General features: G+C 51.0%; 1 protein-coding gene across 1 annotated transcript in view; it reads right to left on the bottom strand.

Annotated features, from left to right (window-relative positions):
* Positions 1–24,597, bottom strand: part of DCHS1 (dachsous cadherin-related 1) — a 35,357-nt gene extending 10,760 nt beyond the window's left edge. Inside the window, exons 1-6 of the mRNA XM_051851319.3 lie at positions 24,336–24,597; positions 7,840–9,747; positions 2,228–2,416; positions 1,905–2,136; positions 1,539–1,775; positions 190–1,215 (exon numbers count right to left, since the gene is read on the bottom strand). Coding sequence (XP_051707279.1) covers positions 190–1,215; positions 1,539–1,775; positions 1,905–2,136; positions 2,228–2,416; positions 7,840–9,627 — 3,472 coding nt within the window. The 5' untranslated portion in view covers positions 9,628–9,747; positions 24,336–24,597. The remainder of the gene's footprint in view (positions 1–189; positions 1,216–1,538; positions 1,776–1,904; positions 2,137–2,227; positions 2,417–7,839; positions 9,748–24,335) is intronic.
* Positions 24,598–24,820: the final 223 nt, after the last annotated feature.

The following is a 24,820-nucleotide window of genomic DNA, read 5'->3' as shown; positions in this document are numbered from 1 at the left end:
CGCAGCCTAAGGCTTGTGGCTAAGAAGCTGGAGTTTGGGGAGTATGGGTGTGAATGCCACAGCTGAATCCCCGGCCAGGTAATGGTTTTCACAGCTGGGATGTGGGCTGGGAGATGGGAGTCCTGTTCAGATGTTCACTAGTCTAGGGATGAGGCTGTGGAGTTTCAGAATTTCAGTCCCTCTGCTCACCTGTCTGGGGCTGGATACGGAAGGCCTTGCTGTCTTCTGACAGCTGTCGCAAGCTGTACGTCAGACGTCCATTGGGTCCCAAGTCTCTGTCAGTGGCAAGGATTCGGCCCACACTAGTCCCAGGGGGCTGGTTCTCAGCCACAGCCAGGAAGGTGGGCTCCTCAGACAAGCGGGGACTATGGTCATTCTGGTTGAGGATGCTGACCTTTACAGTGGCTGTGCCTGTCTGCTGGCCCAATTCAGCTTTGGACCCAGACACTGCTATTACCTTCAGTGTGTACAACTCCTGAGCCTCACGGTCCAGCGCTGCACGCACCCACAGCCACCCGCTTTGTGGCTCTAGACCGAAGGGGCTACTTGCCCCATCTCCTGCAAGATGATAGGTGACAGGGCCCCCATCTGGTGCCTGGGCCTGCACTTGTAAGACTTGAGTTCCAGGTGTGGTGCCCCAGGGCAGGTCGACACGATAGGTGGGGCTGTCAAATCGGGGAGCCAGCCCACGGGTCCCTTGGTCCTGTACCACCACCCGTAGTCGGAAGTGGCTGGTACGTGGTGGGGAGCCCCCATCCCGGGCCTCCAGTTCCAATTCATGGGCCGGCCCTCCTGGGGATCCAAGAGGTCCCATGAGCCGAACATGGCCAGTGATGGGGTCCACAGTGAAGGCCCCACCACCTCCAGCAAGCAGGGTAAAGGTGACTCGACTGTTAACACCTGAGTCAGGGTCCAGAGCCCGGAGTGTATAGATAGGAGTCCCAGGAGCAGTGTTTGGTGGCAGCAATACCGTGTCTTCAGGTGCAGGGAAGGCAGGGGAGTTGTCATTCACATCGTCCAGCAGCACACGCACCCGAGCTACAGCAAAAGCTGGGGGCACTCCACTGCCGGCTCGCACCTCCAGCTCCAGCACTGGTCCTAGCAGCTCTCGGTCCAGAGGGCGAGATGTTTGCAATAGCCCTGAGGTTGCATCTAGGGAGAAGAGTCCCCGGGGATCCCCGCCTGATAGGGCAAGGGTCACAGGCCCCAGGCGACCTAGGGAGAAGAAGAGAAGGGTCAGGAAGGAGGTGTTGTGGGTACTGTTGAGTCAGGGCCCCGACTGTGATCTCGAAAAGGGCTCAGCAGTGCCCACATCTGTGCCCTTCAAAGTATTAAGAGCAGATGTTGGCAGAAATGTTGGTTGGCATTAGGGTGATATTTATGTGTCTGCACCGTGCCTAAGGAGGTACTGGTTGTTGGTACCAGAGCTGGTATTGGGGCTATCTGCGATGATACTCTAGGGTACCTTGAGATGGTACTGGAGGGTTATACTGGGATATCTGAGTGTGGCACCAACTTGGTATGATGCTAAATGATACCTGGTGGGTTGTGTGCCTGGATTATGCCCACGCTGGTGCCAGGTGCCACATCTTCTGGCACAGAAAAAACATACTGTAGTTGTTCAAATATGGGTGGTGTGGGGGTTCCAGGCACAATGCTGATGTTGACTCGGGCACTGGGTTCTGCCTGCAGGCCACCTCCGTCCTGAGCTCCGACTTCCAGCTGCACCACAGAATTAGCCCGTCTGGTCAAGGGCCAGGCTACGGTCAACAGCCCTGGGAGAAGGGATAGGAACAGAGATATAGAAGGAAACTGAACAGGGATGGAAGGGTAATGGGAGATGGAGGGGGTACAGTGGGGAATGGGGCTTTGGGGGCAGGCCCTGGAATTGGAAGGAATCTCACCTGTTTGTTCATCCAAGGCAAAGAGTTGGGGACTATTGCCAGCCAGGATGTGGTAGGAGAGTCTCCCATGGGGGCCCTGGTCAGGGTCATGAGCACGGACCCTCATCACAGCTGTGCCTGGTGTACTCTGGGCACTCAGACTGACAGCATACTCTCGTGGATAGAAGTGAGGTGGATTGTCATTCTCGTCTGATACAAACACCTTCACATACACCATGGACTTGAGGCCTCCCTGGTAAGACATGCAGCCATAGGTCAGGTGGGCCTAGTTTGGCAAGGATCCCACTCTGACATCCCAAGCTGCCCGTGCTCTGCCTACTCACCCCATCCACAGCAGTCACTGTGAAGTCAAAGGTCGAGGGTCCCTGGTCACGGTCAAGGGTCCGGATCGTGCACACATCACCACTGCGGGCATCAATGCGGAATGGGGGAGACCCAGAGGCTCCAAGTCCAGCACCCAAGGAATAGGAGAGGAGGCCAAATGGGCCACTGTCTGCATCTGTGGCTGTCACCTGGGGAAAGGCTGTGGTGAGTGATGCCCCCTCTTGCTGGCCAGAAAAGCCAGAGAAACAGCAGTTGGTACCCAGAGTCTCTGGATTGTGGGCACATAGAAGGGACAAGTAGGACATGGACCAACACCTAAGCCCAGGTTTTTTGTTAACTGGTCAATACATAATGTTGTTTGATGTGTCTTTCTGTTTAAAGATACCTTATCTAATGTAGATTGTTGATTCATTAAACTGAACTCAGTCAACAGCACTAGAACTCATTTATCCATTAAGGCACATCACACCCTTCTTGTGCCTGGGAACACTAAATAAGTAGTTGAGCCCTACATTTGGGGACCACTTCAAAGAGCAAATTACCAACAAAAAGCATTAAAATATCTACTTAAAGTGACATTAAGTAGACTTCAAAAAGGACACCTGGACAGCTGAAACAAGAAAGCAGCGGGTCACCTTTTTCAACCTTAGCTGGGAATGTGTGTATTGGGTAAGTCAAATTTTTCATTTCTCTGAACATGTTTTATGAATGACTGTAAGAGTGACGAATACAGATTTTTAGGGCTTTAAATAACTTTTAGAGATAAGCTATTATATATAATATATATATGTTTTCATCTACAGTTCTTGGCTTATAATAACTTCCCTTCCCAAGGCAGGCACTATAAACTAGAATTTGTCTTCCCTAAGGTGGGTCATAGAAACTTTAATCTTTCCTGGCCTCTGGCTGACTATAAAGACATTCTCTGACCTATCCTTGTCCAGCAGTAGGCCCTAAAACCCTCCTCATTCCAGAGGGATCCAGCCACATACCAATGAGGAAGGAATGCTGAAGAATCTGAGCAGACAGTCCTTGCTGGGTTTCCCCACCCAGTCTATAGCCATCGTGCCGACACAATGAAGTCACTGGAAAGCCCCCACAGGACAGGGTTGGAGAGTTTCTGGACAGGTGAACATGCAGTGTTCCTGGAGGGTAGCCTTCTGGAGAGGGCAGGGAAGCTCGGCGCCCCTCCCCCTCCCTTGCCCTGTGTACCTCTCCATCTCATACACGATCAGGCTGGCACAGGTGTTTCCCCAAGTTCTGTGAACTGCTCAGAGAAATTAACTGACCCTAACGAGGGAGTTGTGGGAACCCCGATAGCCAGTGGTTCAGAAGCACAGGCAGAATGTTGCGGGGCTTGCGTCTTGCATCTAAAGGGTGGGGAGGGGCAGTCTTGGGTAGGCGGTGTCAGAATTCTCTTAAATTAGAGGACTCTTTGTGTCCACTGTAGAACCGACTGCTTGCTTGGTGAGTGGGGAACGCCTTCCCCCATATCTGGTGTCAGAAGTGATCTGGTGCCCTTACCAATTCCCATAACCAGCCCAGGCAGAGACCTGCCCGACAGAATGCTTGAGGCCAATATTACATATCTGGCCTTCATTAAATCTGATCATTACAGAGATGGACCTGATTAATAACAGGGTCTGATTGCTATAGGGTCTTCTGTATGGGTGTATGGATGTGGCTCATGCATCTTCAGCCTAAGACAGAGCCAGGTACACAGTAAGTGCTCAGTGTATATTTGTTCACTGAGTAAACAGACATTCTGATTGCCCTGTTTTGTAACAAAACCTTCTTTCATACTAAGTTTAATACATAGGGTGCACATTGGACCCTCAATAGTGGGTTAGCTGGTGCTCACTGCTACAGCCTGTGACAAAGTGCTCTTTGTGTATAGAAAGACCTTGGGGTCATGATACACTGCAAGAGGAAGCTAGACAGTGCCCTTTCTCAGCCAGAAAATGTGCTCACAGAGAAAGCTGGCCAAAGACTTCTGAGTGTTGCCCAGGCCCTTGACAGGAGTGATCTGTGCCATTGTTTACCCTCCTGAGAGACACTAAGACCCTGCTACAGCTGAACCCTGGAAACAGCTCCTGCTCCAACTCTTTTTGGTGGCTGGGAGCCCAGATATCCCAGGAGACAGACTTCCCCCTACATCAATCCCGGCGGGCAGCAACACCACTGCAGCACCATCTGCAGAAGCTGCTAAAGACCTCTGCCCTCTGACTCGCGGCAGGAAGAAAGCAATAAACAGTGGTGGGGGGAAGTTGTCAGGAAGTGACCCCAAAAGGTATGGGGGCTAGCTATTGACTGGAAGTGACCAAGGCAGAAGTGAATTTCCTGGCCTGTATGGCCCCTGCTCAGAGGTTTCACTGCAAATACACAGTATCCATTTTCAGCATGTTCCCAGCTCAGCTTCTTAGTTCAACCTTGGTCAGCTCCATCTCCCATGTTACCCCCAAACTACAATAAATTTCACTCCTCTCCTCTGGCCCCCACTTTATTCCTTGCTCTCATCAGATGCACTGGTTCAAGGAACAAAGGAAGAACAACTCTGTGAGCTCTAACTGCATTGGCCCATCCCAACCTCCATCCCAGGTACCTCCGGCTTTGACTTGACACCACTCTCTCTGCCTCTCCTCACGCTGCCTCTCCACCTTTCAGTCTTCCTCCGCATCCCCTTACTCTGCCTGTTCTTACTCACCATTGTTTCCTGAAGCCAATCTTTGACTCTCCTCTCTCTACATGCTCTCCCAGGGCCTTCTTTTTTACTTCCATGGCTTTAGTCATCATCTGTACTTTCATCCTGGACCACTCCTCAGAGCGCCAAACTTGTATATCCAGATGCCTGCTCAACATCTCCACTTGGATGTCCTGCCGGCACCTTAAATACAACCTGTCCCAAACTAAACTCGTGAGCATTCCAAATCTGCTCTAATGACTCTTCCATCCACACAGCTGCTCAAGCCAGAAATCAGTTCTTCCCTTTTTCTTGCCTGGTATATCAATCAGCTAAGGACTAAATAAACCCTGTTTGTCCTCTCTATTGCCATTATCACTGTCCCGACTCGTCTCTCCGCTGGATTACTGTAAGTCCCTATAAAGGGATCTGACCCTCCAATATATTCTCTCATCAGTTTCTTGATCTTGTATTACTAACATTTTGGGGCAGAAAATTCTTTATTGTGGGGGTTTCCTGTGCTTTTTAGGATGGTTAGCAGCATCGCTAGCTTCTACTCACTAGAGGCCAGTAGCATTCCACTTGTTGTGACCATCAAAATGACTCTAGACATTATCAAAATGTCCCTGCTAGGGGACCAAAACTGTGAACTACTGCTCTATATTGACTACAATCTTAGAAAAAAAAATTTATCCACATTACTCCTATACTCAAAGATATTTTGATGTCTTAAAAATCCTGAACTCCTTGTTTCAGCTTCTCACTATCTGGCCTACTTGCATATCTCATCACTCACTCACTCTTCCATCTCACACATCTCCAGACTCCGGAGATACTGAGCCACTTGCAGGCCCTTGAGCTGGTCAGGCTTTCCCACTTCTCTATGCATATCATCTGTGTGAAACCCTCCACCCATCCGGTTCTGTTATAAACTGCTCATTCCTGAAGTCTCAAATCAAGAGTCCTGTTCTCCAGGAAAACATACAGTCTGTCTATCTGTATTTTTATATGTGTGTATTTATATGTATACATACTATATATAAAATACATATTTTATACATATGCAATACTTATTATATATTTAGTATGGGAGTTTTCTCATTGTAATAAAACTATTTCTTTGCACACAAATCTCCCCTCTGGACGCCAGAAGATAGGAGAAGGGATGGTGACTCGTTCGTTTCTGTATTCTGAAAATCTAACATAGTGACTGGCACGTGGTGCAAATTCAATAAATATATTTATTTACACGGTAAGTAAGTCAAATGTTAAGACTTTGTGATAGTTTTGAAGCCCCAGTGGTCATTTTTTACCCCTGCTTCTCCATGGTTGCTAATAATAAAAACTCCAGGACACCACCTGGAAACTTGCTCTCTTACTTCAGGATCAACTGAGGAGGGAAGAAATTTGGCAGCAGTAATCAACTAGCCCTGGCCAAGAGGAAGCATGAACACATGGGAGAGTGGGTGCTGGGGGCTGGATAGCACCAGACAGGCAACATCCAGAGACTGGCTGGAAGACAAGGGGTCAGCCAGGCCCAAATACTGGTCTGGAAGTCCAGGTCAAGAGGCAGCTGAGGAGAGACTGAGGGATCTGGTAGACTTTGGAGACATAGGACTGAAATCACCAGTCTCTTAAGAGGCCTCCCTGCCTGCAGTGTCTCTCCTGCAGCCATACTCTATAGTGCAGACAAAAGACAAAACAGATTTTTTTAGAGCCCCTCATTGGCATTGACTCCCTATAATTTTTAAGATAAAGTCAAAACATGTGACCTGCTCCATGTCTACTACCTTGTCTCCCCCCAGCTCCTTCTCATCAGTACAGCTGAGGCCAACCTGAACAATGCCGCTCTTGAACACATCAGGTCATCCTGGTATATATTTAGCAGCTTCTTTATAGGCCTGGAGTCTTCATCCACAAACCCTGTATTCACCATTTGGCAAAGTCTTACTAGGTCTTCAAGGTCCGTCCTCTGAGCTTCCCCAACACTTTGCATACCTCCTGTGCAGCACTAGTTAATGGCCCATCTCCTGATCTAGGAGCTGCCTGGGAACAGGACTCTCTCCTTTCTTTGTTCTCTGGGCCAAGCATAGCTCCAGGCTTACAGTGGATAAGTAAATCCTTGAACCTATGAATAAAGGAATGATCTATCACTCACCTACTGATCCAATCCATCCTTTACCCTTAAAGCCTAGTTAGCTGATCTAAAAATCTGATCAATCCTTTCGCAGCTCAAACAAGTTCAGTGACCTCCTTTGCTTTCCAAGGAAAGCCTTCAGCCCTCACAGTGTGGTGCCCAGGGACTTCTGCAGTCTGTCCTCAGACTGCCTCTCTGCTTTCACCTCTTCCGAGTCTGATTTGTGGCCAGTCTGTGTTCCCTTCAGCTCCTGCCTCCTCCTTTGAGAGGTCTTCCTGCTGTGCACATCAGGATCTCATTGGATAGCGCTCGTTATCTCCTGTCCTCTTGCCTGACACTAGGTGTCCCACCAAGGCTCTGCTGCAGGGGCAGACACAGGGATTTCTTCCAGCACGGCCTGCACTGGACTAGGCATGGAGGACTCCCTAAATGCAGGGATTTCTCTTGGGGAAGACGAGCGGAGTGGGTCTGAAAAGTCCACATACCTGTCTTGTAGAACAGCTTTGAGACTGTAGAGTCTCCTTTACTTCCTGACACTGCTAGACACTTCTCCTCTACATCTATTCTTAGTTCCCCCGACTTCTACGATTACCTGCCTCAGCCCTTTCACCCTGCTTTCTCATCTTCTCCTTAACCCTCACCCTCCACACAGACTCTGGAGCTCAAACTCCATGGCATAGCCACATGAGGAGATGCACCCACAGGCTTGGCACCTGTTCTGAGGTCTCCTTCGGCCCTGTCCCAACCCTGCCCACCACACTACCTGCTGTGTGTGTATGTGGAGGGCTACCTACCTGCAGGAAGCAGGTTCCAGGCTGGGTACCCTCAGGCAGTGAGGCGTTGTAGAAAGTCTTCTGGAACTGGGGCTCATTATCATTCACATCTTGCAGGGCCACACTAACTGTGGCAGAGGAGGCTAAAGGGGGCAGGCCCCCATCCGTGGCCACCACAATCAGCTGTGGCTGAGGTTCCAACTCATAGTCCAGCGAGGCAGCCGTGGTGATGATGCCTGAGGTGGGGTCGATGGAGAACCAACGGGTATGAGCACCAGGGGCCAGGCTATAGGTGACCTGACCATTGGTGCCTTGGTCAGGATCCTGTGCTGTCACCCGCACCACGAAGCTGCCAGGCAGTGCAACCTCAGGCAGGGGCTCAGGCCGGTAGAGCTGGTGGTCAAAGACAGGGGCATTGTCATTGACATCAGTGACATGCAGCACAAAGGCAGCCTCTGCCCGCAGTGGGGGTGAGCCTGAGTCTGTGGCTGTAACCCGCAGGTTGTAGGCATCCCTTTCCTCCCGGTCCAGCCGTCGAGCTACACACACAAGGTAGATGACGCTGTCTTGGGTGCTTAGGGCAAAGTGGCCCTCTCCACCTTCCAGGGACACATTGACGTGGGCAAAGTCACCATCATCTGGGTCGGACACAGATATTCGAGCCACCAGCTGCCCAGGCGGGGCAGCCTCAGACACTCGGGGGGAGCCATCTGCACTTAGGAAGATGACAGTCATGGAAGGCTGATTGTCATTGGCATCTCGCACGTGCACAGTCACAAAGGCTGAGCCCAGCTCAGGGTGAGCCCCACCATCCCGTGCCTGTACCACCAGTTCATGGACCCGCCGTTGCTCAAAGTCCAGTGGCCGCTCCAACCGCAACAGCCCCGTGTGTGCGTCAATGGAGAAGGGCCCATCACCCTCACTCTGTCTCCGGTTGATTTCGTAAGTGACAGCCCCATTGGCGCCGGCATCAGCATCAGAGGCAAACACCTGTAAGACAGGACTCCCGGGGGCCAGGCTCTCAGACACCACAGCATGGTAGCGGCTCTGATTGAAAGCTGGGGCATGGTCATTGATGTCTAGCAGTGTCACGTCCAGCAGGGCTTGGGCTCTCCGCGGGGGTGAACCACCATCGTAGGCCTCCAGCTGCAGCATGTAGTGTGAATGGTTCTCCCGGTCCAGCTCCCCAGTAATTACCAGTTCAGGCACTGGAGCCCCATCTGGACCGGGGCGTGTCTCCAGCCGGAAGGTCTCTCCAGCTCCATCCCCGGATAGTGCATAGCCCTGGGTTCCAAGGTGGCCAGCATCTGCATCACGAGCAGGCTCCAGTGGATAGCGGGTGCCAAAAGCTGTATGCTCAGGTATCTGCAGGGTAGCCCGAGCCTGCGGGAAGGCTGGAGCATGGTCATTGATGTCAGCCACGCGCACTGTAACTTCCACGGTGGCACCGTCAGGAGTGACTGCAGTGAAGCGGTAACGGTCCCGCCGCTCACGGTCCAACACACGGGCTGTACGGACGACCCCACTGTGTTCATCAATGGCTAGGTCTGTGCCCACGCCACTGCCCTCCTGGGCAGAGATGAAGTACATGGGAGGTGCTGCTGTGCCTGCCGGAAGTCCTGCACTAATGTCCCCAATCAGTGTGCCAGCTGGCTGTTCCTCATCGATCTGCAGGTCCAGGCTTCCTGCCTGACCCTGGGCACCTGGCACCCAGGCCCCCAGGAGCAGCAGCAGCAGTGGTAGCAGGAGCAAGAGGTTGGGGCTCTTCATGCCAGGCCAGGAAGGCACAATGCCTGGCTCCTTCTGCATGGTAGGAACTGCCCAGCTGTGGCTGGGGCTCCAGCTCCAGATCAGGCTCTGGGCCCAACTTGACGTCAGGTTTTGGATCACGTTCAAACTGGGCCTTGGTTCTAACTCAGGTTGTCTGACCTGCGAGAAAAGGAGATGGGAAATGATCATGCCAGGGAAGCGATCAACAGCCCACACGAGGATGGAGGCCACATCAAAACTCAGAAATGCTCAGTCCTCCAACCCTAGCCCAGCCCTCGTGCTGCCTCACACACCCGTCTCAGCCCCAGGGATCTCTGCTTCAGGGCTCTTCAAGGCTCCCTCTTGTCTTTCCCCTAGCAGGCTCCCATCGCACCCTGAGCACTCTCTCTCTGCAGAGTTTTCTGCTTCCTATTATTCAGGCTTGAATATTGATATATTCCCTTCCTTCTATCTCTGGACTTAAAAAATATGGCCAGTCCTTTCTCATTTTCTTCTCATCCAGCCTCAATAACCATGTAATCATACCCACTTTCCAGCATCAATAACCTGATAATCTTGCCTGGAGTCATATTTGTACAACCAGCCCCCTCCCCCGGGTTCTGCCTCTATCAATTCAACCAATTGTATATCGAAAATATTGGTAAAAGGAATTTGCATTTGTACTGAACATGCACCAGCTTCTTTTTCTTGTCATTATTCTCTAAACAATACAGCACGACATCTCTACATTGAAATGACATTTCATTAGCTGTTGCAGGAGGGAAGAGGAACATTCAGAAGCTACCAGTCCCTGAGCTGTTTCATCTCCATGTCACACTTCTCATACCCTCCTCCCTCTAGGCTGTGAGGCTTCCTCTCTTACATTGCTCCCTCTAAGCTTCCCATCATCTCCATGTTCCACATCCAGCTACACTTTTAAACCTTCATCCTACTGACGCATTCTGGACCACTGAACCACTTATACTGGCTCCTCGAAGCCAATTCCTCTTGGCTTTGTGCTATGACTGCCCCACCCACACGTCCCCCTCACCCCTTCTCCTGCTCCCATCAAGCTTCCCTGTCGTCCCTTCCTCAATTCCTTTGCAAGTTCTTCTGCCCATTCTTCACAATTGGTGTTCTCCAGAGCTCAGTCTTGGGTTGCATCTTTTGTGTGCCTAGGTGTTCTTTTCCACTCCCATGCCTTTGTCTCAAGTGTAGCAAATGAGTTTTTTTTTTTTTTTTTAAAACGTATCATCTGTTTGCCGCTGACCTTCCAACCCTCATATTCAGCTCTGGAGAGCTCTGGATGTATGTCCAGCCATCTGTTAGACTCCCCCGAGCATCACCTCAAACTGATTTTCCTCGCCATTCCCTTTCCTGTGTGAATAGTGCCACCATCCATCCCAGTGTCCAAGCCAGAAATCCAGAAGTTCTCTTTGCTTTCTTGCTTTTCTTATGTCCTGATTTCCAGTCATCAAAAACATGACTGTTTCAACTAGATATAGTTCCAGGTTGTTCTTTCCTTGCTTTCTGCATTACTGCTTTCCCAGTCTAAGCACCGTCATCTCTCCTTCCTCTTCTTGCAGTAGTTCCTTACTGGTCTCTGCCTCTGAGCTTGGGTACTCTAATCTATCTAACTTGACTGGAGAGAGCCACACAACTCTAACCAAACTACTCCTGGTAAAAGGCTTGTACTGTTTCCCTAGTAGTGACAACAGAAAGCTGTTACCCTGCTGTGCATGCATACACACACACACACACACACATATAGGTAATACATATGTGCAGACTTATGCCTGCAGCTCCAAGGATTTCATGGAGATTAGCTACAGAACTTCTGACTTAAGATAAAAGTCCAACAGGGCCAGCCTTGTGGAGGTGTAGGTTAGGCCTCTGCCTGTGACAGCAACATCCCTTATGGGTGCTGGCCCGAGACCTGGCTGCTTCACTTCCCACCCAGCTCCTTGCTAATGTGCCTGGAAAGGCAGCAGAGCGTGGCCCAGGTGCTTGGGCCCCTGCATCCATGTGGGAGATCCAGAAGAAGCTCCTGGCTCCTGGCTTTGGCCTGGCCCAGCCCTGGCTGTTGTGGTGATTTGGGAACTGAACCAGCGGATGGAAGATCTTTCTCTCGCTGTCTCTCCTCCTGTCTCTGTAACTCTGCCTTTAAATTAAATAAAAAATAATCTTTTTAAAAAAGATAAAAAAGATGAATCTTTAAAATGTAAAAAAATTAAAAAGATCAAGTCCAACCTCCTTTATGTGTTTTTGCAGTCTGAGCTTTGCCAAACCTCTCCAGTGTCCTCCATGACTACCTTCTCCCACCACACCTTATAGTCCAACAGTAAAACTATTACCTCGCCCCCTCCCAACTACTTGCCTTCTATGTGACATTCTCATGTCCTGAGATATCTTCTAAAAATTCTCTTCTCATGACCATCTTCCACTCAGACTTCAAGATCCAGTTCAAACTTCCTGTCTTCCGTGGATTCTGCTCTTATATCATCATCCCCTGCCCTATGCAGGGTCTACTGTATTCTCCCCTGGGTTCCTGCTGTGTTTGGCACACACTGATACTAAGGGCTGATACTAAGTTGCAGAGAAGCCCTGATTTGTTTGTGTGTCTACCTGTGAACTGGATTGGAGGCTCCTGGGGGACAGGGACACGTCTTACTATGATTCTCCTGCATTTAGTAGAGGCATCATAATAGCAAGCAATCAATGCCGAACAAATGGACAGGGCTGATGCTTCCACATCAGCACACTCGTAGTGGTCTGAAGCCACTGTGGTCAGTCTTGTGGCTACAGACCTATGTCTTTGATCTTCTCTGACTTGCTCTGCTCTAGGACTTCTTGTCCTCCTAAAGCAGATGGGCTTCTGACCTCACCCCTTACTTACACTTCCAACCCCTATCTCTCCCATCTGTGTAAGGCAATAAAAAGACCAGGTGCTTTGGAATTCGGTCTGTTTTTAAGTCCAGTCTGAGTGTTATTTTCCGAATCTGTAAAGTGGCCATGGTGACATCTACCCTGTGGAATTTTGTGAGAATTGGGAGACTGTAAGCAAGGAGCACAGAGCTGAGTATCTGAAAGACTCTTTCCTTAATTTCCCAATTCCATCCCCTGTGGGACTCCTTCTGTGCCTTCATCTTAACTTTAGAATTCTGGGCTCTAAGCACCCCAGCTCCCGGGCCCAGTGGAGGCTGTGGAGGTTCCATATGGAATAACTGGTTGAGGAAGTCAGAACAGGGAGGTCAGGACGACTCAAAGAGAAGGGAGCATGAGTGTATAGGGATGATTCTGGGGCCCAGATCAGCGACTCATCAAGGGTTGAGGCTGGTCATATTCCTTTAAGCAGTCAGTGGAGAGAAAGCAGCAATGGTTTGCCAGAGAGAAGATAACAATGAGGTGAATGCGCTTATCACACTCTGTGCTAAAATTGTCTCCCCACCAAGACAACTGGCTATTCTTTATGTGTAGTAAGGAGCAGGGTGAATAGTACATGATCAATAACCTTTCTGAATGAAAAGATGTATGAATGCTATGAGATAAAACCCAGGTGAATGATCCGCTTTGAAGAGCAGGGATTCAGGTTCAGGCAAATGTTCTGTGTAAAAGCAGCCCCTTCCCTCAACCTGTGTAGACCCCTCATTATCCAGCTTGGGTCTCTGTCCACTACGGACTCACACAGCACACTTACACAGTGGACACTCACAAGTGCACACTCACAAAGTCATAGACCCAAATACAGGCTGGCACATTCTCTCACACTGCTAGACACATGGATGAGAGATCCACACAGGTGAATTCTCACACAGACAGGAACACAACACACACCTGTATACACATGGATGCACAGAGGCTTGCTGTAACATATAGATAGCCACTGCACATTACAGGGACACCCCTTCTCGCATATGGAAGCGATTTTCTAACACACACAGCACATATTCACTCACATGGAACCCACCCCTCACATATATGCAGGCATGCACACTCAGAAACAACACCCACACTGAAACTCTTTCCCATGGACTTTACACAGACAGGCACATTCACAGTCTCAGTTATTCCTCCCCCCACAAACACACACACACACCCTTCCATGCCCTCAGACAGGCCCCCTGTCAAGTATGCAGAGACCAACAAGGCAGGCACGCGCGCACACACTTGCAGACCCACCCACGCGCAGGCACGCTCTCACACATGCTGCCGGGGCACTCGTGGTCAGCTCTGCGGCTGCAGCTGTGACCTCCAGGTCCCTAGAGCCTCTGTCTGGACTATGCCTCATCACTTCCTGCTCCAAGGCTTCCAGTTCCAAACCCGAACTCCAGACTCTCTCCCGAGACTGTCTCATCCTCTCTCCAGCTCTCTTCTCAGCACCATCTCCTCCCATCTGTCCAGTATTTCTCACTGTCTCTTCCTTAAAACCTGCTCCTCCTCCCCATTCTTGTCTCTTCCCTCTCCAGGTCTGTCCCATTACTTCCCCCAGATCCTGCCTGCCCCATCCATCTTGTCTCTTTCCCAGATCTATGCTGCCTCCTACCCAGAGCTGCCACATCTCTTCTGCCACCCAGTTCTGCCTTGCTACATGCCCTCACTCTGTCCAGCCCCCAGCCCTCCACCCCCTGCTGTCCTGTTACTTGGTCCTCTGACTCTATCCGGCTCTCCCCACATCTGGGCCTCTGGAACCACAGCTGGTTCTCATTAAGAGGGGGAGGGGCAAGCCTGTTCATTGGGGCCTGAAACGTGATGTCAGTTCCCCCTCCCTAACAGAGTCCCCCTCACACCCCCAGCCCGTTTGTCTACAGGGCCTGGGAGCAAGGGGGAACATGGGAAAGGAAAGAGAGGTGGGTTGCGGGGAGGACGGGGGACCACAGGGGAGGGGGTGCTTCAGGAGGAAGTAGAGGAGTGGCCCGAGGTACAGAAGGGGAAGCAGACTGGGGGAGCTGGCACCGCCTAGGCCTCCTCCCTCCACTTCCTGTCCCAGGGCCAGCGAGGGGCAGGGACCAGAAAGACAACGGGGTGAGGAGGGGGGCTACGAAAGGCAGACTGGCTAGAAGTGGAGGAAGAAAAGGAGGCTCTGTGAGCAAAGCGAGGTGGGGAAACAGAGCCAGGCTTAAGGGAAAGAGGAAGAGAGCCTTGAATTCTGGCCCGGTGGCGGGTGTGGGGCTGGGGGAGCTGGGGGATGACCCAGAGCAAGAATGAAGGCAAATGAAACTGTGTGGCAGAGCTGTGTGTCTGCAGTACCTGAGAGCCAAGGAGCAGTGTGGGAGCCGACAGAGGGGTGGGCTGGAGGGAGGACTGGGGGGATCACAGGGCAAGGCTGTGCTCCAGGAGGAAGTAGGGAAGTGGCTGGAGGTGAGTGCAAACAGCACAGCCAGGCCTGGAGAGATGGGGGTAGGGAGACAGGAGAGGCAGGGGCCAGGCTGGAGGAAGGGGAGAGGGTGAGGGCAGGAGGAGGAGAAAGCTGAAAAATTAGCTGCCCTGGGTGTCCCGGAGACAAGTCAGAGGTTGTGCTCCTGGCCTGGCTCTGTCCCTCCCAAGGAGGACTCTCTTGGGAGAGGCTGAGCAGAAGAGGCAGAGAGAACTCACATTTTCTGAGCTTTTACAGTATGCTGGGCCCCATGCCAGGCAATTCAGACAGTATCTCATTTAATCATCCTGTGAGGAAAGAATCCCAGCTTCCATTTTCCAATGAGGAAATTGAGGCTCAGAGTGAAACAATTTTCCTGAACTAACATAGTCTTAATTTGATTCCAGGTCTACACACTCCATGTTGACAGAATCAGGGAAATAGACCAACAGGAGAGAGTCCTACCAGGACAGTGGAGGCTTGAAGTAGGAAGAGAACCTGTGGGAGGAGGGACCAGGTGTGAGGCCTCTGTAATATTCCAGGTTAGGAGCGGTGGGGCTGAGCAGACATCGGTAAGAAGGAGGTGAGGAGGTAAAGTTGACGTGACTTGGCCACAGACTGCACAGCAAGAGTGAGGGAGGAGAAGGGCTCTAGACTGCTCACCCAGGGTTCTGGCCTAACCACTGAAGTGCTGCCATCAGGATACTGCAGAAGAGAAACTACTTTCTGGGTGCCTGTTGGGATCCCCATGTGGACATGTCCCGGGCATACTTGGACTTGCAGGTCTGGTGCTTAGAAGAGATGCCTGGATTGGAGATGTGGGATCAGACATATCTTGGGGTAACTGAAAGCCATAAATGTGGAGACTCCCATCAGATGGGATGTGGAGAGTGGAAAGTCTCAGACAGAACCCTGGGGAGACCACAGATAAGGGCAGCTGAGAAGACCTTTGTTCTCCCTGGAGTCAGTGTCACAGAAGTGAAGGGCTGGAGCGTTTCAGAAAGCAGGGAGGGGTGGGTAGTGTCTAGTGCTGCTGAGCGTTTAAGTGAGTTAGGAACAGGCCATTAAACTTAGCAGTAAGGAGGTCACTCGTGACCTTGGAAAGAATCATGATAAGGGGGCAAGCTCCCTGCAGGGAAATGAGAAAGAAGGCATCTACAAATAGACAGCCATAGACCAGCCATCAGCCTAGATTCATTCAATACATGGTTACACACCCACAAGAACAGGGACACAATAAGGGTACTTCATAAAATTTGTGGGAAAAATGGAACTAAATATACATTTATTTTGGTGCAAAAATGATATTTGTGCATAGTTTTTTCATAATACACATTTTCCATGAACCTTTTGAAGACCCTCACATGTTGTATTGAGGTGGGACAAGAGAGTGGTTAAGACAGGGATCCGGGGCTGAACCCTGGGCTGTATTTACAGCTTCACACGTCCTAGCTGTGTGACTTTAGGCAAGCCACTTAACTTTTCAGTGCTTCCATTTCCTCATTTACAAAATAGGGACAATAATAATACTCACTACAGTGTATTCAGTAGCTGGAACAGTATCTGGCACACAGTAAGTTTTTATAAGCATGCAAGCATGGGTTATTATCCTAGTGGTTAAGATGATGGGCTCTGGAGTCAGACAGCAGTTCAAATCCTGACCCTACCATTGACAGCATAACTCTGGGCAAAGTTATCTAATGTTTCTAAGCCTTAGTTTGGTTTCTTCTGCAGTAATGTGAAAAAAAAAAAAAAAGTGGATACCTTAAGTGGTTGGCACAGGAGTTAAATGAAATAGTGCTCACAAAAAACTTACCACAGTGTCTGGCCCATAGAGATGGTACAATAAATGTTAGCTTCTCTCTCTCTCTCTCTCTCTCTCTCTCTCTCTCAGACACACACACACACACTCACACACACACACAGAGCCTGGAATAGTGTCATTTCACAGATGAGGAGAATGCAGCTTACAGAAGGAAGCAGAGACATCTGGAACGGAGTTCAAGCAGACTACAAAGCTAATCCTTTCTGTTGGACCACACTGCTTCTCTGGTACGACACTGAAATGCCCAGCTAAATGGTCAGAGAATAGGGAAGGAGAATGATCGAAGTTTTTCTACGTTAGGAGACTAAATCTGGCAGTGTGCACGGAGTGGGTTAGAGGAGGAGGAGAGCAAGGCTGAGGCAATTCCCAGTCTAGGTTGAGGGTCAAGTGAACACAGGGCAAGATGGCGAGAGACGGGGATGCTTAGAGGCCTCCAGGAGACGTGTGAAGGGGAGAGTCCAGGGCAAGATATGTATGTGATTCACTGATAGATTAATTCAACAACTAACTGTTGAAGATCTGCCAAGTGCCAGATGACATAGTAAACACTGGAGACAGAGTAAGGGCTCGACAGATCAAGTTCCCGTCTTCACGGAGTGCATGGGTAGGGAGACCTGGACAAGAATAGACAGGGCAGGCAAAGGAGCTGGATGGGGATGGGCAGTCACAGTTTGACCTGGAGTCCTGGATGCAGAGGAGGCCAGTGAGGCTGGAACTGACAGAAAAGCTGACAGGTGTAGCAACCCAGAGATGTCAAGAGGGAAGACATTCTGGGAAGGGGGAGGTTGAAGGGCTGCTTGAAGGACTGAGTGGTTAGAAGTAAAATTAAGTGATTGGCTGAACTCTTGATAACTGTCTTTCTGTTTTAAGGAGATACTGTTATCCTCATTTTCACCTGGTGAGCTCAGAGAAGCTCAGCCACTCAGGTCATAAATGGTGTGGCTGGAAGGTTTAAGGTGTGGTTAGCCCTCTTCACTTTCTTCTCTCTCCCCTCTGGTCTTCCTTCTCATCAATCTTATGGGAGGTGTGTCCTAGGCTCTGAGGGATAGCAAGCTTCTTCAAGCAGCTTAGCAAGTAAAACAGGGCAGTTGTGATTTACAGGAGCAGAGAGGGGCAGCATGGCTGAGGCTTGAGGGCTCCAGTAGACCCCTTGAGATGATGCCCTCACCAGCCGACACAGGGAACCAGGAAGCCCTCTGACTGGCAGTGGTTGAAAATGCCTTGTTGTTAGAGGGTTACCCAGGAAGCGTGGACACTGGAGCTGAAGGAAGAGGCAAGAATCAGGGACCCTAAGATGGGGGAGCAGGGACAGGGATGCCAGGGTTCCAAGTGATGGGGTGAAGGAGTAGCTTAGGGCACCTCCAGGGGAGAAGTTGAGGAATGGAGGGCATGGCGAGGCACTGTAGTGTCTGGAGGCCTGAAGGCAGATCACAGCTTCTGCATCTTCCATTCCTTCCAGGAACCCCAATAGACACATGTCCAACGGACTTGCATCTGTAAACTTTGGATGGTCCTTTAGTACACCGAGGAGAGGGTTGAGGAAGAAGATCTGGAAAATGAGAAGGCCAGGTGAAAGGGGGAGAGGAGGAAGAGCATGTGGTGAGGAAAAGTAAGTTATAGGGCAAAGGAGTGGCAATGTCTCCAGTGAGGTAAATGAATTCTGTGAAAACTTCTCAAGAATGTGGACAGCTGAGACCAAGGGAGAGATGTTCTGTGAGGGGCCTCATGTATTCATTCCTTTGTTCACTGCCAAGCACCTGTGTCAAGCACCTCAGGTCAAAAGATGAACAATACGCAACTTTGCCAGGTGCTAGCATTGTTGGGGAGACTGAACAAGGAAGAGGCAAGCAACAGAGAAACAGAAGGAGCTCAAGCCTGCCTGGTGGAGTTAGGAAAGCAGAGTTTGAGAGCAGATCTGAGGATGAGAAGGGATTAGCCAGGAAAGGAAGGGGGTGAAGGGCCTTTCAGATAGAGAGCAGTATGTGCAAAGGGCCAGGAACATGGAAGAATGCAATGTCTTTGGGGAACTAGAAGGAATTCACTATGGCTGGAACTCCAGCTGTGAGGGGACTAAGGAAACAGGACCAGCCCTGAGGCTGAAGAGGCTGGGGAGAGTCAGAACACATAGTCACAAGCCTCCTTAGCCAGTAGGGATTTTGTTCAAGGGAAATGGAAAGACACTGAAGGATGCCGAGCAGAGAGTGACATAGCTAGGAAGGTCTTTCTTGCTGCAATGAGAAGAAAGGATTGGGAGAGAAAAGACGAGAAGTGCAGGGAAACAAGTTAAGAAGCTCATGCAAACATTTGTATGAAGAGAGGGTGAGGTGAAGCACCAGCAGAGGTGGCGGGAGAAAGGGGAAGGGATATCCAAGACTGCTGGAGAGGAGGTGGAAATCAGTGGTTTCCAAGGATTGTCTGAATGATGGGACATGTGGAGAAGGGAGAAGTTCCTAGTTAATTTCTGAGTTTCTAGCTTGCAAACTGAGTGGGAATGCTCATTTAGGGAAGGAAGGAATGATGAGTTCAGCTTTGAGGATGGTAAGGGGCCTGGGAGCTATACAGCAAAGATCTAGCAGGGAGCCAGTATGCAGGCCTGGAGCTGAAAAGTAATACTCCTCGACCCTGCAGATGATCATTAAAGCCCTGGAAATGAATGAGGTGGCTCACCCAGACACATAAGGAGCTCTCAAAGTGATCTGCGATAGAGTCTGGAGCAGCTCTGGCAGACAGAAGCAGCAAAAATCCTATCATACTGTGTTCATCTGTTCATTTGCTTTTCTCTGACCCACCCCCAAAAGTGTAAACTCCCTAAAGGCAGGAACAGTGATTCCCATCACCCAGCAGTGTGGCTGGTACATGGTTGCTCACTGAAGGTTGACAGAATAAAATGGTGGCTTAGAAACCAAAAGACAAGAACAAAAGAGAGAGGACGGCACTGTGGAGTAGAGGGGAAAGCTGCTGCCTGCAGTGCTGGCATCCTATATGGGTGCTGGTTCAAGTCCTGGCTGCTCTGCTTCTGATCCAGCTCTCTGCTATGGTCTGAGAAAGCAGTGGAAGATGGCCCAAGTCCTTGGGCCCCTGAACTCACATGGGAGACCCAAAAGAGGATCCTGGGTCCTGGCTTCAGATCGGCTCAGCTCCAGCATTGTGGCCATTTTGAGTTGCTGGGTTTATTCATCCCATAAACAGTGTAGGATTTTTTTTTAAGATTTATTTATTTTTTGGGCTGGCACTGTGGCACAGTGGGTTAAGCTGCTACCTGCGGTGCTGGCATCCCATGTGGGCACTGGTTCGGGACCCAGCTGCTCCACTTCCAATCCAGCTCCCTGCTATGGCCTTGGAGAGCAGTGGAGGATGGCCCAAGTCCTTGAGCCCCTGCACCCATGTGGGAGACCTGGAAGGGCTCCTGGCTCCTGGCTTCGGATTGGCATAGCTCCAGCCTTTGTGGCCAGCTGGGGAGTGAACCAGCAGATGGAAGACTTCTCTCTCTCTCTCTCTCTCTCTCTCTCTCTCTCTCTCTCTGCCTCTCCTCTCTCTGTGTAACTCTTTCAAATAAAATAAATAAATCTTTTTTTAAAAGATTTTTTAAAAAAAGATTTATTTATTTTTGAAAGTCAGAGAGGGAGAGATAAAGAGAGATCTTCCTTTCAGTGGTTCAGTCCCCAGATGTCACCAACGGCCAACTATGGGCCAGGCTGGAGCCAGGAGCTTCTTCCAGGTCTCCTGCATGGGTGGCAGGGACTCAGACACTCAGGCCATCTTCCACTGCTTTTCCCAGGCCATTAGCACAGAGCTGGACTGGAAGTGGAGCAGCTGGGACCCGAACCAGTGCCCATATGGAATGTTGGCATTGCAGATTGCAGATTTACCTGCAAAGCAGTAGAATATGGCCCAAGTCCTTGGGCCCCTGCACCCACATGGGAGACCCAGAAGAGGATCCTGGCTCCTGGCTTCAGATTGACTCAGCTCCAGCCATTGAGGCCATTTGAGGAGTGAACCAGTGGATGGAAGACTCCTCTCTGCCTCTGCCTCTCTACAACTCTGCCTTTCAAATAAATATTTTTTTTTTTTAAAAAAAAAGAAGAACAAAAGAAGGAAGAAAGGGCAACAATGTCAGCTCCTGCTAAGAGGTCAAGCAGTGGAGGACTTTGAAAAATCCCCCAGATTTGGCAGGGGAGAGGTCACTTTCACTTTGCCAGAGCTCTTAATTGGAAGCGCAGGAGTAAAGGGAAGTGATGAAGTGGAAACAGTTACTAATCTATGCAGAACACAAAGGTGGCCCTGAAGTACAGGGCTAGACTGTGTAAGGACTGAGAGGAGAGCCGGAGGATCTTTATGTGCTCCCAGGAGGAATGGGAGAGGGAGAGAAACTGCAGACTCGGGAAAGACCTGGAGTAATCAACAGAGTGAAGTCCCTGTGGAGGAGTGGAGGCCATATTGCAGGTAGAGGACTGGCCTTAAATACAAAGGAGAGCACTGTTTATTATTACAGGAAGGATAGAAAAAAGGTTGAGGAGGATGCAGGTAAAAATCTGAGGGAGGAGGCCGAAAGCTGAGGGAGTGCAAATTGAGGGGACAAGTTGTCCACTCCTAATTCTTCCCTCTCCTCTCCCCACGTTGCATGTCCCTTTTGTCTCTGAGCTCTGCTGAAGCCAATGTCAGAAGAGCTCCTCCTGAGTTCTACTTTCTCCCTCTCTCCTGCCACTACTCCAGATCAGGCTGCACAACAACAGCCTACTGTGCGCCTAATTCCATGCTCCTCCTCCAAGCTTCTACACTATCAGAGTGCTAAGACAAGTCTGATCCTATCACTCCCCAGCTTCAACTGATTTGGTGACTCCCCATTCTTCACTGCTTAAATGAATCATTTCTTGTGGCCTACAAGACCCTACATGGTCTGAGCCTCCACCTACCTCCCCTTGTCCTATAAATGCCACACACTTTGAATGCTTCATCTCTGAGATACACAATACCTTCACCTAGATGTGTTCCATGCTGCTCCCTTGACTTGGAACTGTCTCCATCCATTCTGTATCACCTCTCATTTTCTTGATTGACTTCTATTTGTCCACCGAGTTTAAGCTCAAATGCCACTTCCTCCAGAGAGCCTCAACTGCTCAAGTACTGACATGGGACATAGTCACAGCCTTACTTAACCTCCGTACCCTGGTTAGGTTCCCCTGCTGAGTGTAGCAGTTACAACACTTATCCTGAGGCTTGCAGGCACCTTGAGGGCAAGGACCACATCCATTTTGTTCAACTTATAATGTCAGCTCTTATCACATTATTTTGCCTAGGAGAGTATTTAGTATTTGTTGAATAAGTGAATTGGATGGATTAATTAATCTACTGAAAACAACGGAGTGAAGGCTATGGGATAAGGAGTGTGAAGAAAACAGAACAGTTTTCATCTTGGGTGGGTATTTGGTCTAGCCATTTAAGATGCCATTTGGGATGCCCACATCCCATGTCGAGGCACATGGACTTGAGTTCCAGTTCTGCTCCTGATTCCAGGTTCTGCTAATGGTCACCATGGGAGGCAACAGGTGATGGCTCAAGTAGTTTGGGTCCCTGACACTCATGTGGGAGACATGGATTGAGTTCCAAGCTTCACCTTTGGCCTCCTGGCCTTTGTGGGCATTTGGGGAGAAAATCAGTATATAGAGGAGATCTCTGTCTGTATGTCTGTGTTCTCTCTCTCTTTGCTTTTAAATTAACGGAAGTTAATGATTTATTTACAGAGGGCCAAGTGGTAGAATTTATAGAAGCATGAATTTATATTAAGTATTGCTTCTCCAAGTTGTTGAGAAATCACTCAGTAGGGTTGAGAATTTATGGGATAGGAGGGCTCAAGGACAATGGAACAGAGGTGGCCAAGGAGTGCTGAATGGATGGTCCTTGGCATATGAGCTGGAAGGAGAGCAAAGAACCAGGAAGGAGTGGATAAAGAGGAAATGAAGAGGTCAGGGCAGGAGGTCATTATGAGGTTAGAGAGCATAATGGGAATGAGGGCATCTGAAAGCTAGGAGGTTCTAGGGAGCTATAGGCAGAGTGGAATTCAGGAGCTTACAATTTTAGAGATCAAACAGTTCTACAGAGTGGTGCTTGAGAGGGAAGAATGGAGCAGGAGCAGAGGAGGTCAAAGTATAAGGCTGGTGGGAGGAACACTTAGGACATGGCAGCACTGAAGGCAAGGGGAAGACTGATTCAGGTCTCAAAGCTTTCAAGGAACTGGAGGTTAAGTCTGGGAAGTCTATAGATACGGAGTAAGGGTATGTGCTCTGTAAGAGTTTAGCAGCTGGGAAGCTCTCCCTGTAGTGTATGTGTGTCACCTATGACTGTCTCCCAGGGGTTATATAAGTGGCTTTGTGGTAAGGGTGACTGTGACACAGCCTACTGTGAGTGCAAGGCCTCAGGAACACCTGCTATGTACTAACAGCTCTGGTCAGTGTATAAACCTAAATGACGTGCTAGCTGTGACAGCATTTCCCTTGAATGTGTGTTGCTGTGACAGTGTCTCCTGAGAGGTTGTTGGCAGTAACAGTGTCTCCCACAGTATGTGCTGGCCCTAAAAACGACCCCCTGGGGATATGCTGATTACAATATTTTTGCCATGGGAGTCTATTGTCAGGAGAGCATCTCCTGTAGGTTTGACAGTCTACTATGGGTGTGTGTTGGTCTGACAGTGCTTCCTGGAGGTGTGCGATGGCTGAGAGGGCATCTCTGGAGGAGGTATGTGGCCTGGGACAGTGTCCCCTGTGGGTTAAGTAGGGCTGTGACTATCTCCCATGTGAGTACTTGAGGAGTTGACATAAGCGACAATATTTTTCTGGCCTATGACCTTGTGGCTGCTGGCCCAGCCCATGCCACACTGAATTCATTGTGCTTCTAGACCTCCCTCTCCCCGCCCCCTCCGCGTGGGACCCAGGCCTGTGGTGACCTCCCTCTGTCCCCTGCACGGGATTCTGATCCAGGCATCCTGGACACAAACTCCTAGGAGTTGCTCAGGCACTGGCTCCCACTTACAACACCAGCCTCTGCTTGAGACTTTACTCTCTCTCCTCTGCTGCTTTTTGCTCCCCCCACCCCTCAGTTTCTTTGTCTCTGTCTCAGTTTGTCTCTGTCACACACCCATCCTCCACATTCTGACACATGGCTCTTACAGAGCTAGGCAACACACACACACACACACACATCCTCACAGGGGCTCCTTCACCATGACACACTCATCCCGACCCACACCCCCTTGGAGTGACACGCACATGCACATAGAGCCTCCCGGGGACCCGCACTGGCTCACATTCAGAAGATGCACGCACACTTGGAGTGGCACACACAACCCTGTCCGCACCCTACTCCCCGCACACGCGCGCCGCCACACAGCCCACTCGATGACACACGCACACAAAGACCCCGGCCCTGCCCCCACGCTCACGTTCACGTTCGCCCGTCCCGCAGGCCCAGGCCCCCCCTCCCCCATTGTCTCCGGCTCAGAACAAAGCCCCCGGCTCCACCGCCGCCGCCGCAGCCCCAGGAGGCCAGCGGGCCAGGCGGGCGCGGTCGGACGGGCCGGGCGGCCGTGGCACTGACCTCCGCGCGGCGCGGGCTCCCGTGCCCGGTGCTGGGGCGCCGTCCGGCTGCGGTCAGCCCCCCGGGCAGCGCCCGCCCGCGCGGGGCCTGCGGCCGCGCATCGTAGTCCGTCGGTCTGCGGCCCGCAATCCCCTCCGGACAGCCTGCCGTCGGTCCCCGCGCCCTTGGCCGTCGATCGGTCCGTCCACCGCCGCCGGGGCGCCGCCTCCTCCTCCACAGCCGCCCCGCGGAGGATGCGAGATTCGCCGCCGCGGCCCGAGCCCCCTCCCCTCCCCTCCCCCGCCCTCCGCGCGGTAACCCGAGCCCCCGCCCCTCCGCCCGCAGAGCCCCCGCCCCCGCCCCCACTGCGCTGCGCGCCCAGGCGCCCCCGGCGCCCGCCCTCCCTCCGCCCCTCGACTTCCCGGCCCCAGTCCCCGGCGCCGGATCCGGCCCCAGCGCCGCACCGTCCCACGTCCTGGTCCGCTTCCCTTCTCTCGGTCACTTCT

The sequence above is a fragment of the Oryctolagus cuniculus genome, chromosome 1 (assembly GCF_051225735.1).
Source record: "Oryctolagus cuniculus isolate XC-2025 breed Fujian yellow rabbit chromosome 1, ASM5122573v1, whole genome shotgun sequence".
Taxonomy (NCBI): domain Eukaryota; kingdom Metazoa; phylum Chordata; class Mammalia; order Lagomorpha; family Leporidae; genus Oryctolagus; species Oryctolagus cuniculus.
The sequence above is the reverse complement of the archived record's forward strand: the minus strand, read 5'-3'. Positions and strand labels throughout refer to the sequence as shown.